General features: G+C 56.1%; 2 protein-coding genes across 2 annotated transcripts; one reads left to right on the forward strand and one right to left on the reverse strand.

Annotated features, from left to right (window-relative positions):
- Nucleotides 1-88: 88 nt before the first annotated feature.
- CUTA (cutA divalent cation tolerance homolog) lies at nt 89-10,685 on the forward strand. Its single transcript, XM_084299070.1, has 6 exons — nt 89-239; nt 2,412-2,560; nt 5,475-5,534; nt 6,276-6,321; nt 6,673-6,722; nt 7,247-10,685. Exons 1-6 carry the CDS (start codon nt 162-164, stop codon nt 7,347-7,349), a joined length of 486 nt encoding a protein of 161 aa, XP_084155196.1. The 5' UTR covers nt 89-161; the 3' UTR covers nt 7,350-10,685.
- Nucleotides 10,684-17,143, reverse strand: PHF19 (PHD finger protein 19). The gene is made up of 15 exons (XM_084299069.1): nt 17,006-17,143; nt 15,689-15,889; nt 15,334-15,415; nt 15,076-15,171; nt 14,884-14,984; nt 14,620-14,768; nt 14,225-14,320; nt 13,918-13,986; nt 13,000-13,120; nt 12,346-12,413; nt 12,067-12,237; nt 11,908-11,995; nt 11,649-11,734; nt 11,436-11,531; nt 10,684-11,295 (listed from the first exon to the last, which is right to left on the reverse strand). Exons 2-15 carry the CDS (start codon nt 15,878-15,880, stop codon nt 10,944-10,946), a joined length of 1,767 nt encoding a protein of 588 aa, XP_084155195.1. The 5' UTR covers nt 15,881-15,889; nt 17,006-17,143; the 3' UTR covers nt 10,684-10,943.
- Between the last annotated feature and the right edge of the window lie 1,152 nt (nt 17,144-18,295).

Here is an 18,295-nt window from a genome sequence, read left to right on the forward strand (position 1 = left end):
GTGTAGGGGGGTGGCCGCTCCGTGCCCCAGCCCCGCCGGGCAGCAGCCGGCCGCGGAGGAGGAGCCATGGCCGGGCTCCCCCCCTCCGGGCAGCGGCCCCGGGGCGGGCAGAGCAGGTGGAGGAGGCTCGGCGGGGCCGCGGCTCCCTCCCGGCCGGGCCGATGGAGGCTCTGAGCCAGCGCTGCCCCCTGCCCGCCGCCCAGGGCTGCCCCCGGCCGGGCCGCGGCACGGTGCTGCTGGTAAGTGGGAGCCCGGGCGGGGAGCGGGGGCAGCCGGAGCCCGGGGGTGCACGGAGGGGAAAGGGCGAAGGCGTTGACTCAAAGCGAGTTTTTGGGGTTGTTTCCACTCGTGCTGAGGGAGTCTGGAGGTTGCCACCAGCTGCGGTGTTGTTTGGGTCGGGTTTGGTTTGGTTTTGTTTTTCTTTTCTTTTTTTACATATTTTTTTTTTTGTACAGTGTCTCGTCCAAGCTAGAGGCGTTTAGGGAAAGCCCTAACCTGGTGGTTTTGGTCCCCGGAGCTGTTTGTGGTTCGCTAAAGCCAAAACAAATAAATCTTGCAAAAATCTTCGTCTCTGTAAACTCGGCTGTCATTGTGCCAGTCAGTGCTGTTCAGTGCAATACAATCGCACGGTGGATTTGTCAGCTTTATTCGCTTTAACCTCTTGGCAGTCATGAGTGTATCTGGTTTAATCAGGTGGGAATCCTGAAGTTTCCATCCTTCACTTTTGCACCATCCCTTGGCAAATACAACTATTCTGAGAAAAAAAAGTCAAATAGTGCTGTAATCTTTCTTTTCAGAAAACAAATAACAACAAAACACCAACAAACAAAAAAACAAGCGGGTGCTCACTGTTATACTTCTATTCAATGCAAATGTTTAAGGGGATTTCCTCGTCACATGCACACACATCTTTCCAAGAAGATTACTGATTGCCATGCTGAATGGGTCAGATTTTTTTCCTAAGCAGAGAACATGATTACATCCTAATCTGGAAAAGTAGATACACCAGCATATCTCTGTCTGGCTTGTAACTCTCTGAGTGGGTTCTGGGATTTGTTGCGCAGTACTTGTAAAATGGCTTAGTGTAAAAAAAGAACACAAAAGAAGCTCTAAAAATTATTATGAGAAACCTTGTGATAATAAAGAGTATTGCCTTAAATGGATTGACAAAGAGGAGACAACTAATAAAGAGCATCGGTCATTTTGCAAACAGAAAAGACTTCCTGTCTTTGTGGTGACAAGAGAGATTTTTTTTTTTTTAATTCAATCTTGAAAGAAAAAAATCTCTGACATTAGCCCTGTAATGCGAGTTTTTTCAGAGGGTGGAAATAAGGGGAAGAAAAAAAAAAGTGTCTTCTTAGTCTGATCAAAACCTTTTCATCATTGTTGTTGACTAGGGGCCAGATGCTGTTTATTTAAAAAACAAGACAAGAGACAAAGAGAAGAGCAGCTGTGCAGCGACAGCGAGTGCTGCAACCCAGGGCGCAGGCACCCATCCTTTTGCTGTTACTCAGCACACCAAATTAACCTTGCTATTTCAGCAATGCCCTGGCCAAGATAATTTATGTATTACATCTCTATGTGACTGTGTCTGTGGCATGTGAGTAGAAAGAGCAGCCAAGGGGCTTGCCAGGAATGGGATGTGATGTACAGCAAAACAACTTGTTGCCCCTGTACTGGCAGTACACAGAAAGAGCAGTACTGTTTCTGCAGCCCTACAGGCTCTGGCTGTGTCAATTAGGATTTCTGTGCCTGAAAGGATTGAATTTGACTGTACTATTCTTATCTGTTAATTAAGATGAAATGAACTTTAAACCTACATTTAAGTCCTGCCCTCCCGTGCCTGCTATGCGAGGGCTGCATGATAGCCTGGGTGGACTGTGAAGCATCTGTCAGCAGAATGCAGTAATTGTTCTGGGTTTGCAGGAAAGGACTAAAGCTCTCCAGGGCCTGCACAGAATGTATTATCCAGACTCCCACCTCTCCTGGAAATACTGCTTTCCTCCTTCCACATCCCCAGCAAGGCCGAGGTTCTGTCCCCCCTCTTTCCCAGAGGACCCAATGTGCTTCACCCTGGACGTACAGCAAGCAGATGGCTGCGGGATGTGTCCTGAGCAGGAAAGTAGATGAGCCTGGTGTGGGAGCCAAGCCTCGTGTGGTTCCCTTCTCACTCCTTTTTGAAACAGAACCACAGTTTAACAGAGGCAGCGTGGCACAGTATTAGATTGGCCCCATTGTAGGGGAATAAATCTCTCTGTGAGTATGTTTTCACTTAAATTTCAATAAGCATTACTGTAATGTTGAAAGAAAGAAGATTGGAGGCTTCTTTTGAGCCAGAGGTAAGGTAAATGCTTATTTTTTAGGAAATGCAACAATTTACTTTACACCAGCACTCATATTTTGCATTTTAGGTGATGACTCTGTCTTTACTGATGTATCCAGTGCTGAGAAGTCTTGCTCTCCAGATGCACGCTGCCGTCACTGGCAGCTACATCTCTGGGACCCACTCCATTGCCTTCATCAACTGTCTCAACGAGCAGATTGCCAAGGATATTGCAAGGTACAGAGAAATTTCCCCTGCTTGTCTGCTTGAATTATTCGAAAGTAGCTTTTTGTGGAATAAAGCTTTTCCTTGTCCCTTGAGAGGAGCTGCACTTCTCTGCTGGTTTAGGGGTTTCACATTTCTGCCCGAAAAGTGCTCCTTTTCTCCTATACTCCCTTTCATTTTCTCTCTCTGTATCACATATCCACTTAACAAGAGCTGTGCTTTCTAAAAGCAAGCTGATAATTACCTCTGAAGTCAGTGCTAAGTAACACATCAAGCTAATTCTTAATTTATTCCATTGCCTTTCGTTTTCAAGATCAGTTTTAAAACCATGTCCCTAAATCTCTGGGTCCTCGGATGAAGCCTCAGCCCCATGTTCTCTGATGTGCTATAATCTTCCTTCTTCTCTGAACAACACAGTTAACAAATTCCAGAATAAGTGTTTATGGAGAGCCATAAAGCACCATGCACTAACATAAAAATAAATAAAAGCAGAAGTGGTCCACAGAAAACACAGAGCAGGCACTTGTGAGATACCACCTGAAAGCCTGCATGCTGCTCACCAAACAAACTTCAAGGAATGAGGGCTTTACCTTGATTTTTTTTTCCCTCTTTCAATGTATCACATGCATTGCACGATGTTTTGCATGCAGTTTTTCCACATAGCCGTCAGTCCCTGACTCAATAGATGGTTTGTTCAAATTACTGAAACTGTGTTGACTGGGGAAATGTTTATGATGGACCATTAAGTTTCCTGCGACACCTCCTGTGAGCTGTTTTTCCTGCTGCGCTCCTGCTTGCCAAAAACTCTCCCCGTCTTCTGTAATAGCTGACCATTCCCAAGCAGCCGTTCAGGAGCTGACCGGCTACTGAAAGGGATTTTGTGTCACCTTAAATACTTTAACTGTATTAAGAAATTCAACTAGAATTATATTTGTACTGCTGGATGTCTTCTGAAAAACGAGTAACTGTACGTGACTGCTGAAAAGATCCCTCAGTTCCTGAAAATGTTTAATCTTAACTCTTTTGCAAAAGTTTTCCGCTCTTTGATCATTATCCTGCAGGGAAGGGAGAGGAAATAAATCACACCCCATTACTGAGATTTATGTACTCTGGTTGCATTTTTACTGGTGGAGTAATTTTTCTTTTGTTCTGGAATTTGTAGGAATGAGTAACATTTGTAAAGGATGACACAGGGCTTCTACGCTCATTTTCCCACCCACCTGTTTCCTGGTACTGTCATGTCTATTCTTCTTTCATGTTGCTCAGTGGAGGAGCAATTACTTTGAAGGATCAGACTGCAAGGAAATTGTCTGCTGGTTTTAAGGAAAAGTTCAGGGTTTGTGAAAACAGACTAACTATTGGTAAAATTCAGCACCTGGCTTGTTCATTTGCACCATCTCTAACCCAGTCTATCTGGATGAGATAACTTAAAATCCTCAGAAGAGAGCCCTAGCCCACCCAGGAGATCCAGCCTCTCCCCTGTGCCCGCTGTGAGAAGTTGGCCCCTCCGGGCTGGATGGTGCAGCCTCTTGCATCTCACGTAGCTCATCTAACACCTGAGCAGCCTGTGAGCCTCTGGCTCTGCCTCAGACTTGTGTGTATCTTTTTTCTTGGCTTTTCTGCTTATTAATATTTCATCTGTCTCATTTCAGAGCCCATAGTTTAGTCAGGCAGGGACAAAGAAACACGCATTAAGTACCCAACCCAAAGATACCATCTATTATGCAGACGTTTTCCACAGACCACGTTCAGCTTCTTATAATGTTTCCCGTTACCATGGTGGCTGCTCGTTTCCGCTCAGCTTGCTGGAACAAAGTTCAAGATATCGGTTAAGATCACCATTTATTGGGGCAAAGCAGAAGTAATTAGGAGGCACTCACCCAAATCGAAAAGGCTCCTGCGCTCAAGTGGCTTGGAAGTTGCAGATGGCAAAACAAAGTGATTTGCGCCATGTGTCTGACATGATAAGCGCAGCGGGGATATCTCCCTGTGTGCTGCTGCAGTTTGTTGGTCCACAGATTAACTCAAGATGCTTTACAAGCATTAAATGACTCGTGCTGGCTACACGTGGTTAGAGCAAACAGCCTGGGCCTGCGGGGACAGCTGTCCTCCTCTGCAGCCCCTTGGTAGAGGGACAGCCAGCTCCGCCGCCTTGCCGAGCTTTGACATTAAATCCAAGGGGTAATTACAGCTCAGACTGTCCTTTTGAAAGCTAAGATTTCTTATACTTTGTTTTGCCATCACCTTCAGCCTGTATCATAACCTGGGTGTAAGGATTGAAGCAGCAGTTAATCAGAATGGGTTCGATTCTTTAGCTCACTCAGGGTTAATTTTTGCAGGGTGTTGAATCGAACCTTCCCATATCTAATAACTGTCATCTTCTCTGCACTTCAAGATCATTCAGTAGTTCAGCGTTTGCACTGTTCAAGCCCTCTGTACAGAACAGTTCCCAGCAAGGCCAGTGTTAAAGAAAGGTGAAGGCACCAGCACAGAGCCTGTAAGAGGCGCCTGCAGGAGGGACGAGGCTGCCACCACTGACAGAAGGGCCCAGACATTGTTGTGGTCAGCAAATACAACGTTTGACCTAGTTCTTCCAAAATTCCACCCCGAGTTTGCTTCAATACTATTTAATCACTCAAATACCACTTCTGCTGGCAGACCAAGCAGCTCTGCAATAACAAATCAGCCCACAACTAAAGGAGGAAGCACGGGGGAAGGAGTTTATTTAGGCTTCGGATTTCTAGGACATTTTGGGTAGAAAACCCTTGATGTTGTTAAATTAACAAGTTCCACATTTAGTTCTCTCTGCGAGGAAGAAGCACAGCTTGATATATATACGTGGCTGGGAGACAAACCCCTCAGCTTCCATCCCAGCCCCGGCTGTCACGGCCGGGGGCAGGCACTGACTCCCTCCTGTTTCACTCAGGGGCATCATGGACAAGAGACTGGCTGCCTACGTGAACATCCTGCCGAAGAGCTCAGCCTTGTAAGTTGGGCTGGGGATTCCCAAAGGAGGAGGCAACCCTGGGCTGCTGGGGAGGAGGAAGAGGAGGAGGGCCCCTGAGGCTCCCAGGGCATGGAAGCACATGTTCTGGTGGTTGTTGGGGGTGGCTGAGATGATACTCACCCGTGCAGAGTGCACTGAGCTTATTAAGGAGCACAGATGCTCTGACTGCCAGCAGGGACCATTTATTTCTTGGTTACTTAACTACAGAGATCTAGCAGGGTGATTTGTGGTCCTGAGGATGCAGCTCCTGTTTGTAGACAACCTAAAAAGAAGCCAGGATAGGGACCGTAAAGGCTTTTGCGATATTAAGCAGCACCTTCAGGAAGGAAGAACATATCTTTTACCTCAGAATAAAGCCAGCCAGGCACCGTAGATATCCCCAGCCATCCGTGCAAAGGGATTGCCCTTGTTTTAGAGAGGTTAAGGAGCAAAGCTCCAAAACAGCCAGTAGGAGCACTCTTGATCTGGCCCTGCTGGACAAAGGGAGCCAGATGCCCACATCGCAGTCCCTGGCTCCAGTCCCAGCCCCTCACCTTGCCTTGTCCTGCTGCCCCCAGCAACCTTAACCTGGCACAGCAAGGGTGGCTCAGTCACAAGGACAGCAGATTTTTAGGGGATATGTGCAGATAGCACCAAGCAGGGAAACTGAACCCCCCAGGGGGATCAGCACGGCTGCACCTATAGCTGTATTCACTGATTATTCTTCTCTTTTAAATACAGGTATTTCTGGAAAGGGGAACTGGAAGAATCCACAGAAATACTGCTGGTAAGTGACAATTCCTTATCTCATAAAAAACAACAACAACAACAATAAACATCCTAGAGAGCCCAAGCCAAAAGCCAAAAAGAGCTACAGGGTGTTTTGGGGAGGGTGGCACCAATCTGCCTGAGATTTGGGATTGCTCTTAGGGATCCCAATCACCCCACTGTGGGTATGGCAAGGGGAAGCAGCTTGGGCCAGCCCCTTGGCCTGGTGCACAGGGGCAGACCCAGGGCAGAGACCAGGGTTGCTCCTGTCCCACTGCCAGAGCTGGCCAGATGCAGTGAGGCTGTATATGTGCAATTGCTCCCTCCCTTTATTTCTCCCTTTTATTTTTTTTTCTCTTATTCTCTGCAGTTAGTGAAAACAAGGACATCCAAAATAGGTGAATTGTCCAACTACATCAGGTGAGGCTCTGGCTGCGGGGAGCACAGGGTTTCCATCCAAGGTACACTGCCAGCTCATGCTCAGGGTTTGGGATTCAGGCTCCCTGAGCCAGGTCCTACCTAGAAGGGTTTCAAGTGCTGCAGGATGTACCCTGTGAGCCCTAAAAACCCAGACACTGCATCAGCTCAGAACGGGTTTGCAGGAGTATCAGCTACTGGGCTCCAACCAAGCTTCTGCTCACGCAGGTCACTGCCCGGCTGCCTCCCGGCAGGCTTCCTGCCCTCCCCAGCGCCAAGCGCTGAGCACAGCCATGGCCCCTGGCAGTCAACTGTTGGCTGTGGTAAACCCCAAACTCAAAGCAAAATTCTCACATGGCAAAAAGGAGAGGCGAGTGCTTTGAAGTTGGTGGGGCGCGTGGGGCATGGCTGACACGCGCCGCTGCGAGCAGAGACCTCTGCTTCCTGCGCCTGCGAGCCGGCGCGGGGCTGTTCCTGCCGCGGGGATGGGTCCGTGACTCTGTTCTCTGCATCTGGTTCCACTTCAGATCCATCCATCCCTTTGAAATTCCCGAAGTCATCAGCCTGCCTATTGACCAAGGAAACCCTCTCTACCTCAAATGGATAGAAGAAAACGTCCCACGGGATTAAAGAAAGAGTGTAGTAACCAGCCTGCTTTCGGGGAGACGCGACAAAATGTGCTTTGTCCCACTGGTGTCCCTGTGCAGGCACACGCAGGGAGGCAGCTTGTATCCCTGTGGGTTTGCTACGGCACAGAAGCTTGGGACTGGGAGTTTTATTTGCACTTGAAATGTCCCCTCCTTGGCCTGACACTGTGCTGCAGGGAGCATCGAGCCTGGAGGCAGCAGGGAAGGGCACCAAGGGGCTGCAGCGTTGCAGCCACGGATACCCAGAGGTGCTCACATCAAGACCCCACGGCACCCGGGGATATTTGAGGCCCCCAGCAGCCAGGTGGTGGCCGTGGCCTGGCAGTCCCCAGGCGTCCTGCAGCCGGCGCCTGAGACCCTTCCCTGGCTCTGCTGCAGCAGCTGTCACAGCATCTGCACCGCTCAGCCTCCCGCTTCCCCAGCCCGCAGGCAGCAGGATGTGGCCAGGCACCCCGCAAGGCACTGGCTCACACCCTCTCCTGCTGTCATCCAGCCTGCTGGCTCGTCTGACAAAATCCAAGCAAAGAGCAAACTTGAGCAGAGGCTGCAGGCACTTGCCAGGAGCCCCAGTGAGCGCACACACTGACAAGTGCCCTTCCTGCTGAGCCAGGCTGAGCCGCTGCCAGATCAGGGAACCCGGGTGCCAGCTGGAGCAGGGCATTGCCCAGCTGCAGGGGCTGCGTCCCCCACCTGTGCCTGGATGGTTGCTTTCCACCCAGGCCAAGTTCAGCCTTGTAAAAAGATGCTCACGTAGCGTAATTGGATGTAACTTAACAACCAATACCAAGTCAGTTATGTGACAGCGAAAGGAATAAACGGGAGTGTTCCTACCTGCACAGATGCATGAGTTGTTGCAGTTTGCGGGTGCAGCATCCACAGTGAGCAGGGCAGGAGGGTCCCTTGGGGCTCTGCAGCAATTCCCTGCAGCCTGATGCCAGGTGATGCTCTGCTGGCTCTGACCTGCTCATCTCAGGTGGTGGAAAAGTGATACAGGGAGCCTTGCAGGTGTTGGGCCACAGATTTGCATGGCCCCATCAGCTATCGGGGTAGCAGGTGCAGGAAAGAAGTTGACAGGGAAAATGGTCTGAGCTCTGAGAGCTGGAAACTTCCCAGTGCTAAGTCAGGAGTGGCAGGATCCCAGCTGGGTACTTTGTCTGGCAAAAAAAGAGCAGAGCACATGAAGAAAGCAGCAGCACTGACCCCCAGCCCCCAGCTGCCCTAAATCAGTAATCCTGGTACCACAAAGAACCAGTGATGTTAAAAAAAAGACTTTTTAATTGTACATCAGACATATTAATTACAACTTGGATATAACAAGAGTTGGTTATTACAAGCAGCAACCTGAAATCATAAATCTTTAGAAGGTGCACAGAGTCATTATAATATCTATTACAACTAATGCAAAATATATTCTGGAACAAAAATATTTTTAAAGGCTCCACATTCAGTTCTCTGCAAGAGGAGAGGGAGAGGAGGAGCTGCTGAGCTGGGGCCACTGCAGCATGGGTGCTCCCATGTGTGCAATGTCCCCTTGGCACATCCCATGGGAATAAACCTGCTTGGCCTTGGGATGGCTCTTGGCAGTGCCCAGCCCCTCCCCAGGGCAGCAACTCGGACAATAATAAGGGCTTCATAGGCACTCATGAAAGGGAAATACTGTAAGTGCTCCTCTGGCAACCAACGCTGGCAGGATAGGGAGGGACCTGGCTGAGCTGCACCATCCCTGCCAGGCATGGGGGGCTTAGCAGTGATGCCTCTCAAGACGAGGGGCTCCCCAGAAGCATATCCCAGCCCAGAGAGCTGGGATGCAGACCTCGATGGTGCCAGCATCATCTCCCAAAGCTCACCTGACCCTGCTCGGCTCAAACCGTCCCGTGGCTGGAGCTGGGCAGAGCCTCGTGTCCCAGCCACACGCTGCACCAGCAGCTTCTCTACCAAGCAGAATGCCAGGTAACTCATCAGAAGGGAATTAAAAGGCTTTTACTTGCTGTGCTGAGTATTCGGGCTCAGAGCGCAGCTGCTGAAGCAGCTCACGCCCGGCCTGAGCCATGCGGGCACCTCCCCATCCAACCGCCGGCCTCCCGTACCACCTTGCTGTGGCAGTAGCTGAAGCAACAGTCTATTTTCCAGGACTATGCTTTGGCCTCTGGTTTGCAAACATCACCTGCTCTCCAGTGCTGGTCACAACCGTGGATATTCACCTTTACTGGAGGTGAAGCAGCAGGACACCTCACGCCCCATGCCTCACCTCACTCTGCATCTTTACAGTGCACCACCCAGCCACATGGCGAGCAGTTTAGGTAACACTTCTTCAATAAAACAACCTTTTAGATTCATCCTCCGGCTGGTAGATCACAAAAGCACACATACAAACAATGATGCTACAAGGACAGGACGTGCAGACAGAGCAGGACCACACAGCTCACCCACACCGTGGGGCAGACACAGTGGTGGGGGGGGAGAGAGGAGAGCAACATTAAATACACATAAAAATATCTTAGAAAAAAATCTAACAGGTATGTCTGATATTAGATTTTTTTTTTTTTTTAAAGACAACAGTTTGCTCCTGAACATGACAGTATTGCTTTAGACAAGAAGGGGGTGCTCATTCTCTGTCAGTAGAGACCCACGTTGCAAGAACCGACCCCACACCAGTAACAGCGTGTGGGGGGAGTGCCCCGGTGCTGCCTCCCCTCCTCTTCTCTTCTGCCTTTTTGGTTTGGCTGCTGGTTTGGCACCTGCAGGACAGGGTTTCCTGCAGCAATAAAGGCCTCGGGCTCCAGTCCGGGTGGTGCCCGCTATGGTTTAAGGCAAGCGCGTGTGTTTTGGCTGATCAGTTCCAAGACGTGATTGTCAGGCCAGGGAAACGCAGCGGCCGCAGCGCCATGCAGGGTGCGAGCCGCAGAATGAGGGCCGCCACGCATGTCTGCAGACACAAGGCACCTTCCCCTCGCTTAGAACAAACCACATTCCTCAAACGAATGGATTCACGATGAGAAGGAAAACCCCAAGCAACAGCTGCCACGAGAGTCGCCCACCATTTCCCAGGGGCGCAGAGACAGGCCGTCAGGCTCCTCAGCATGACAGTGGAGGTGGTTGGTGCTTGGCACCCAGACCCCCTCAAAGCTGCTGTTTAAGGCATGGATGTGGCAACACTGGGATGCACTGGGAGGCCCAAGAAGCCTGCCTGCATGACAGACAGCCCCGGGGCAGCACCCCTGTGCCAGGAAAGACCAGAGCTGCTCACCGCTCCCCCGCCGCTGCAGCGGTGCCTCTGGCTTGGCCAGAGGCTGAAGCAGGAAAGCGTCTCTCTTCGCGTATAAACGGCCAATAACGTAACAATTGTCAATGAAATACAATAAAAAGGCTGCAGGATTCACCCCACAGCAGGGGGGCAGGTTTGGACGCTGCCTGCACCCCTCATGGCTCCAGGCAGCCGGGACCCCAAACACGGGGGGCTCTGAGCCCACCCCAGCCATGGTGGTGCCAGTGCCGCCTCCTCTGCAGTGCACCAGGGGTTTCACCATGCCCCAAACATCCAATGTTCACTCCGGGAGTGGAATCGGGGCCGGGGGGCTCAGTAGGGGGTCGTGCCTTCCCATTCCACCAGGTACTGGACCTTGCCCTCCAGCGTCACCCGCCGCGCCAGCACCTGGTACTTCTCACCGCAGACCAGCCGGCCCGCCGCCCCGAAGTAGCTGCTGATGGACGACTTGAGGTGCGAGAGCGAGGAGTCGTCCTCGCTGATGCTCTCGAAGGTGTGGCTGTCGATGCCGTCATCCGGCCGCTCAGGGCCGCAGGCCGCCTCGCTGCCTTCGGGGGTGCCCCCGGTCGGGCGCCCACCTGCCTCCCCTCCTCGACGCTTCGCACCCGCCGAGGCGTAGGCTGGCACGGCCAGCTTGCGTTTGCGGCTGCCCACTGTCCTCCGGCTGCAAGAGAGGGACACAGGGCAGGGGATGAGGGTGTCAGGGTGCTTCAGAGGAAGAGATGGCAGCCCCTTGCTCCCCTCTCCCTCAGTTGTACCACTGGGACCCCACTGGAAAGGGGGTGAAGCGGGCACAGCCCTCACCTGGACTCGTAGGAGAGGCTGGTGGTGGCAGAGCCTGAGGTGCTGGCGGCATCCGTGGAGTCCACATCCGAAAGGAAGGTCTGTCCCGAGCTGGCGCTGGGGAGGGGAGGCAGCGTCGGCCCCAGCACCGACCCCACAGAGGGGAAGGCTCCTGCAGGGGACCCAGCTGGGGTCTCCATGCCCGGGCTTCAAGCCTGGCTCGGCGGCACTCACCTCTTCAGGCTCTGAATTTCATCCAGTGTGAAGTCGAAGATGCTGGCCAGGTGATGGTTCGTGCTCCAGGCAGAGGTGAAGTCACTCTGCACCGTGAAAACAAGCACCCTCAATATGGCCTAGGACCCGGGCTCAGCACCCTCTGCCCAGCCTCTAGCACATCCCCTCCCACAGCCCTACAGCACCCGGTGGGCTTCACACAGCCCCAGGATGAGGGATGGGGCTCTCCCCACCCAGGGCTGGGCATCGCAGGACTCACACTGGGGATGGCGTCCTCCAGCAGGAACTTGGCCCGCTTCCGCCGCGCCGCTCGCCGCTTCTGCTGCTGGAGCTGCCGCGGCAGCAGGCTGCAAGGCAAGAGGGGGGTGAGGCTGTGGGACCGTGACGCTGGGGGTCCTGGGCGCCTTTCATCGCTCACCTCTCTTTGTGGACGTATTTGCCCTTTCCTTTCTTCTTCAGCTCGCAGGAGCCGCTCTCGCTCGCGCCCGGGGCTTTCTCCGGCAGCACCTTGCTGGGGGGGTTTGGCGGGACGCGGATTCGCAGGCGAAAGATGCATTTCTTCTTTTTGATTTCTTTCCCACAGAGAAACCTGGGGAGAAAACAGCCCTCAGCCCGGGTGGGGACCACGACAGGGTGGGCAGGAGCATCCTGCGTCCCTCCTGGGCCCTGTTCCCCCCAGGCCATGCCCAGGGCTCACCTGCTCTTGTAGCTGTTGAGGGCGTTGAGAAGGTGGGGGCCTCGCTCAGACACGGGGGTGCCGGTGAGCTGCGGGGGCAGAGGAGAGGCCGGGCTCAGCGTTTTTGCAGCCGTTATGCAAAAACCGAACAGACGGGGGAACCCGCACACCGGCTGCCTCAGCAGAAAGCGAGGGAAGCAAACCCACGCCGGCGGCGTAACAGAGTCCAACACGCCTCGCTTTTATCACAGCTCCCAGCTCCAGCCCTGACTGGGAAGCTTGTCAGGTACATCACAAACAGGAAAATCCCATCGCAAAGTCGATTAAGTGAGCTTGGAGCATGAGCTCCCCACGCCGAGTGCTGTGGGGATGAGCAGGGCTGTGGGCTCCTTCAGGTCCGTGCCATGAGACAGGTTTTTGCAGAGATGCCCACGCTCATTGGGGCAGGACCACCAGCACCACAGCCTCACTGACACATGGACATGTCCTTTTCCATCCCTTGGTCACCCGTCACCTGACAGCCAACATGCCTCAGCCTCACGAGCCCAGCCACCACAGGGAAGGCCCCGTTCCCCTGACCATGACTTTGGGGACAGCCAGCCCTGACTTTCCGCCCCATCAGCGGCTCTCCCTCGTGTTGCTGCCCCCCAGCCCAGCCCAAGTACGGGCATTTACCTTTCCGAGCTGCAGAGGGTCCCAGTGGTGGTTCACGAAGGCCAGGATCTCCTCGAAGTCGAAGTACTTCTTCTTGCTCTGCACACCCAGGTTGTAGAGGGCGAGATGGACGACATCCACCCTGCGGGAGCAACCAAGGCCAGGGGTCAGCAGCCCACTCCCGACGTTACGGGACCACAGCTGTGGGAAGCATGATGGCCCAGAGCACAGCACCCCTGTGCCTCAGGGACAAGGACATTCCCAAAAAACAAGCTCCCTGAAGCCAGGAGCTCAAGGACGTGCTGCTCCCAGGACAAACACCCTGATTTTTGGTGTTTTAATAAGCTCCAGCCACGCACTCTTGCTGCCATTAAGTACAGGAGCAGGATGGCTCTCACTCACATGAAGACAGACTGTTTACAAAACCGCCTCCCCTGTGGGACTTTACACTTGCGTCTCCAAAAATGAAAGCCAAGCAACATATCCTGGAGGATTTCCCTTATCCCTCACCCAGCCTGCTCCCCTGCATCGCTCCCTGCAGCATCCCCACAGCCCGTTCACACCACCAACGCATCCGCAAGGAAAAGCTGGGCTGCTGGCACCATCAGTACTTTTTATAAAGCGCTTTTGGACCACCAAGGTGCACCATAAGGTACCATATGAGCTTGGTATTTAATCACAAAATTTGATGACGCGTCCCCTAATTGCTTTTTGCAATTATCTTCTGGCAAACGTGTGCTTTGGCTCCCAGACAACACAGCAGGTTTGGAGCATGCTGTGTGGGAGATGCTCCATGACCTCGCACTGCTGAAACCCAGCATTGGGGCTGGCCCCAAGGCGAGGGCTCAGCAGCACCAGGCACCAGCAAGCCCTGTGCCCCACAGCCACCCCATAGCAGGGACCTCAGACCATAACAAAGAAGCCGGGGCTGTTCCTTACCATCTCAAGGGCAGGCGCTTGATGTATTCAGGTCCCTGGTTGCACACCGAGCAGAAAAACACATAGAACCTGGAAAACAGCAGGGATGGAGCATGTAAGGAGCGGTGGCATCGTCCCCGCACGGATGGGGGCCTAGAGATGGGTGGTGCTGGGTGCTGAGGGTGACTGTGACCAGGAGGAACAGGACTTGAGGGCTGGGGCCACCTCTTCTCCCCCCCGCCCCAGCATGGGGCTGCAGCAGCGCCAGCCTTAGTGCCGCAGCCAGCTGGGGGAGATGCAGATGGGACCCCAGGACGCAAGGACGTACCGGTCTCCAAACATCATGGGGTCGCTGAGGCACTGGGTGCAGGCTTCGTGGAACCACTGCCGGCAGCGGTAGCACTGCAGCATCTTCAGGTACCACCTGGGGAGGGAGAGGAGCCAGGTGACAGCGAGGGCAGCACAAGCGGCAGCCACCACCCCAGCGTCCCCAGCCAGGGGGCTGAAGTCTGGCCCTGGCTGGCATTGCCTGCAGCCAGAGGGGTGGAGGCAAACGGTGCCTCCTGATCGCAGACACAGGGTGGGCAGCCTCAGGGAATGGTCCCCCAGCTGGGGACTTCTCTCTCAGAGGAAAAATCCCCACCCTGACCCCATCTGGGTGTCGCAAATGTTTTTGCACATCAAACTTTGTGGGACAGCCCTCCCGGCAGGCAGGGTGCTTACTCGCCGGGGCCCCCGCAGTAGCAGTAGCACTGCTGCTGGTTGGTCCGGTGCGGGGAGTCCCACTCCAGCAGGTCGGGGTTGTAGGACAGCACCATCTTGACGGCTTGCAGCGTCTTGGCGATGGCTCCCTTCTTCAGGGCACCCCCCTTCTGCAGGACCGAGCGGGATGGGGGTCAGCACGGCCACTCGGGGGGGCTGCATCCTGCACTGCCACACCGAGAGCGGGCAGCACACGCAGCCGGCACCCCCGGCAGCCCCACTCACCCGCACAGCCAGGGCGAATATACAGCGGCGACAGAACCACGGTGTCCCCAGCGGGCCCTCGCCGCCACTCGCCACCGGGACGTGGCACTGCTGGTGATAACCTACGAGAGGGCTCAGCATCAGCACCGCCGGGCTGGCCGGACCCACGGTGCATGGGATGCAGCAGAAGCAGGGTGATGTGCCCGCACTCACCCAGCCCGCACTTCCCGCAGATGAGGATTTCGTTCCTAGGCCCTGATGTCTTCCCCAGGCAGACGTTGCACTTGGGCTCCTCCCCGGGGACGCCGGCTGTGGAATAAGGATGGCAGGGTCAGAGATATGCGGGGCACAGCCACATCCCTGCACAACTCCCCGTGGCACTCAGGCTCCTGCGCCCCACATTGCTCCGAAACTGGCTGGGGGTGCAGGGAAGGGGATGCCGGCAGCAGGGGAGGACGGGGCGGCACTCACCATGCTGGATGTCCTTCCAGAGGACCCAGTACTTGGAGTTGTCCTCAAACGTCACGAGGCAGCTCTGCTTGGAGCCGCTCACCTGCAGGAACAGAGTGGGGAGAATCGGTGAGCCCCCACTCCCATTTCCAACACTTTCCTGTTTTCTCCTGACTGAGAGCTGCGGGAAGGCAGATTTTGGGGGTGATACCCAGGGAATGTCAACCCAAAAATCCCCAATGACCAAAGACACAGTGCAGCACAGGCCAGCACCCATGCGAGCCACCCCAGGGCACGGCGCTTGCACCAGCTACTCTTTGGATGCCCACTTTCCCTTCTGGGCACCCGCTTTCCCCTTCTGAGGACCCCCTTTTACCCTTTTGATCTTTCCGAGGTAGTAGAGCCCATCGGTCCAGCGGCACAGCACGTACTGCCCCTCCGTCAGCTTGACCATGAGCTCCCTGCAGCTGCCCCCCCTCCGCGCGGAGGTGGCGGCCGGCGCTTGCTGGACACGGCCAGCGGCCGCGTAGACATCGCGGATGATGGGGTTCAGCTTGCTGTTCTCCATGAGCAGAGCCTGGGGGGGGGGATGCAGCCGCTCGTCACCGCGCCGTCATGCGAGAAACCCACCGGCTGGGCAAGGTGCTCGGCCCCACGGGGGGCTCTGCCCGTGGGCACCGAGCCTGTGGATAGCTCAGCCCCTGCAGTGAGTGCTCGGAGCCCACAGAGCCAACGGGGATGAGCTGGGCTCAGCCACGGGTAATTTCTGTGAAATCAGCCGGAGCAGCCTCAGTCCTCGCCACTGCCCAGCAGGGGTAAAGGGACCCCGACCGCCCTCAGCCCCGAGCTGCTCCGTGAGCGCAGCCCGTCCTGCAGAGGGTGCCTTTGGGGGATCTGCAGCTTTAAACTTAACATGAATTTTTACTTGACGGTCGCCTTGCAGTTTTACAAGCTCCCCAAGCCGGAGGAGGGGGGGAGCCGGGAGCCCCAACCTGCGAGTGAAACCCAGCGGCCGGGCTTCGCTCCCCGCAAAGATTTGGAGCAAAAAAAAAAAGAGGCAAAAAGGCTGCGCCCGGCGGCAGCGCCTCCCTGCAGCTCCTCTCGCACCGCTCTGAGCCACCCCTAAACCAGCCCCAAGCCTCTTCCCCCCCCCCTTTCCCTCCCTCCCTTCCCCGGGGGTGCGGTCCCGGTGCCACCCGTTCAGCGCCGGCAGCGGCCGAGCCGCGGGGACCCCCCCGGGGGCCGGAGCTGCCCCCGCCCGCCCGCCGCCGCCGCCGCGTGTCAGCGCCCAACCGGGGGGGTCCCGAGCTGCGCCCCCAGCCCCAGCTCCAACCCAACGCGGGGCCGTTTTCGGGGCCGCCCCGTCCGGTCCCCCCCCACCCCCCGTCGGGCTCCCCCAGCCCCGGCGGCACCTGCCGGGCGGCGGCGGGGAGCGGCGGGCGGCGGCGAGGAGCCGCCATTGGCTCATTCAAAGGCGCTGCGGCGCCGTCGCGTCCCGTCCAGCCCCGTCCCGTCCCTCCCAGCCCCGTCCCGTCCCTCCCGCTCCCGTCCCGTCGCATCCCTCCCGCTCCCCCCGGATCCCTCCCGCATCCCTCCCGCTCCCACCGCCCCGTCGCCTTCCCTCCCCGCCGTGGGCTGCTCTCTCCCCCCACCCCCCACTTTATTCCGCAGCCGTGCCGAGCCGTGCCCTTACCGCTCGGTGCCGCGCCGCCCCTCTGCCGTCGGGCCGGGCCGGGCCGGGTCAGCGCCCGCCCGCCCGGGGGCCGCCGGGGCCGCAACGGGGAGCGGCGGCGTGCGGCGGGGGCAGGGCGCGGGGCGCCATCTTCCCGCGCTTCCCGCGGGCATTGACGTCCCAATTATGCAATTAGCGCGGGGCCGCCTCCGCCGCCACCGCCTCCCAGGGCTCGGCTCGGCCTGGCACGGCTCGGCACGGCGCGGGGTGGCACTGGGCATCGTAGCCCGGCACGCTATGGCACAGCGCAGCGTGGCACGGCACGGCTCGGGCTGGCACGGTTCAGCACGGGAGGGTCGGCACAGCACACTATAGCACGGCACAGCATGGCACGGCTCAGCACAGCACGGCACAGCACACTATAGCATGGCACACTATGGCATTGCACAGCATGGCACGGCACAGCATGGCACGGCACACTATAGCACGGCACGGCGCCCCCCCGCTGCAGGCAGCCCCCCCAGTGCACGCACAGCCCATGGGGTGCCTGCAGCTGCCCCACGCAGGTGCCACCCCTATCGTGTCCCCACTCCCCCTGCCCCTAACCGGGGCCCCTCTTGCTGGCACCCACCCGCCTGGGGGGCCCTGGGGCACCCCCAGAGCCCCCCGGGCAGGGGGCGGCCAGGGGTGCCCCCCACACTGCTCTGCCCGCGCCAGGGAACGACCCGTGCTGCCGGGATTCCCGGAACCGGGGGTCGCTTTTCTCTGAATCTCAGCAGAGAAAATCCATCACTGCAAAAATGCTTCGGCCGGTGCCAAGAAGGAGGCTGAAGGATTTGCTATTTGCCGGAGAGCGCTGCCAAAACAGAAATGTTTTCAGGCCTGCTCAGACAGCAGAGAAGCTGATTCCCGATTTAGGGCCGGAGCCAAGCGCGAGCGGAGTGGATCCGAATTTTATTGCTGTAATCAATGAGCTCCGCGCAGTGCCGCAGGGCGGCTTCCCCACGCCGGGGCTCATTGCACACCTGCCAAAAGCTCCCCCCGCACATGAGCTGCTCCCCTACGTGTCACACACGGTGCTAAGATGCCTCCTGAAGGTCTCTGCACAATTCTGTCATCTTAGAGCTGGTTTTCTGCAGCTCAAACTTCCCCACAAACCACCGGCATCGCGCTGTGAGCACCTGGCCCAGCAGGCAGGCAGCACCGCCTGTGCGAACCTGAGGGGTTCTGCCACATGTGGGGCACTGCAGGAGTGCTGGTGGCTGATTTCCAAAGTTTGAGCAGTAAACCCGTGTTGTCTCCCAAGTAAAT

The sequence above is a fragment of the Netta rufina genome (assembly GCF_964035555.1).
Source record: "Netta rufina genome assembly, chromosome: 20".
NCBI classification, from domain to species: Eukaryota; Metazoa; Chordata; class Aves; order Anseriformes; family Anatidae; genus Netta; species Netta rufina.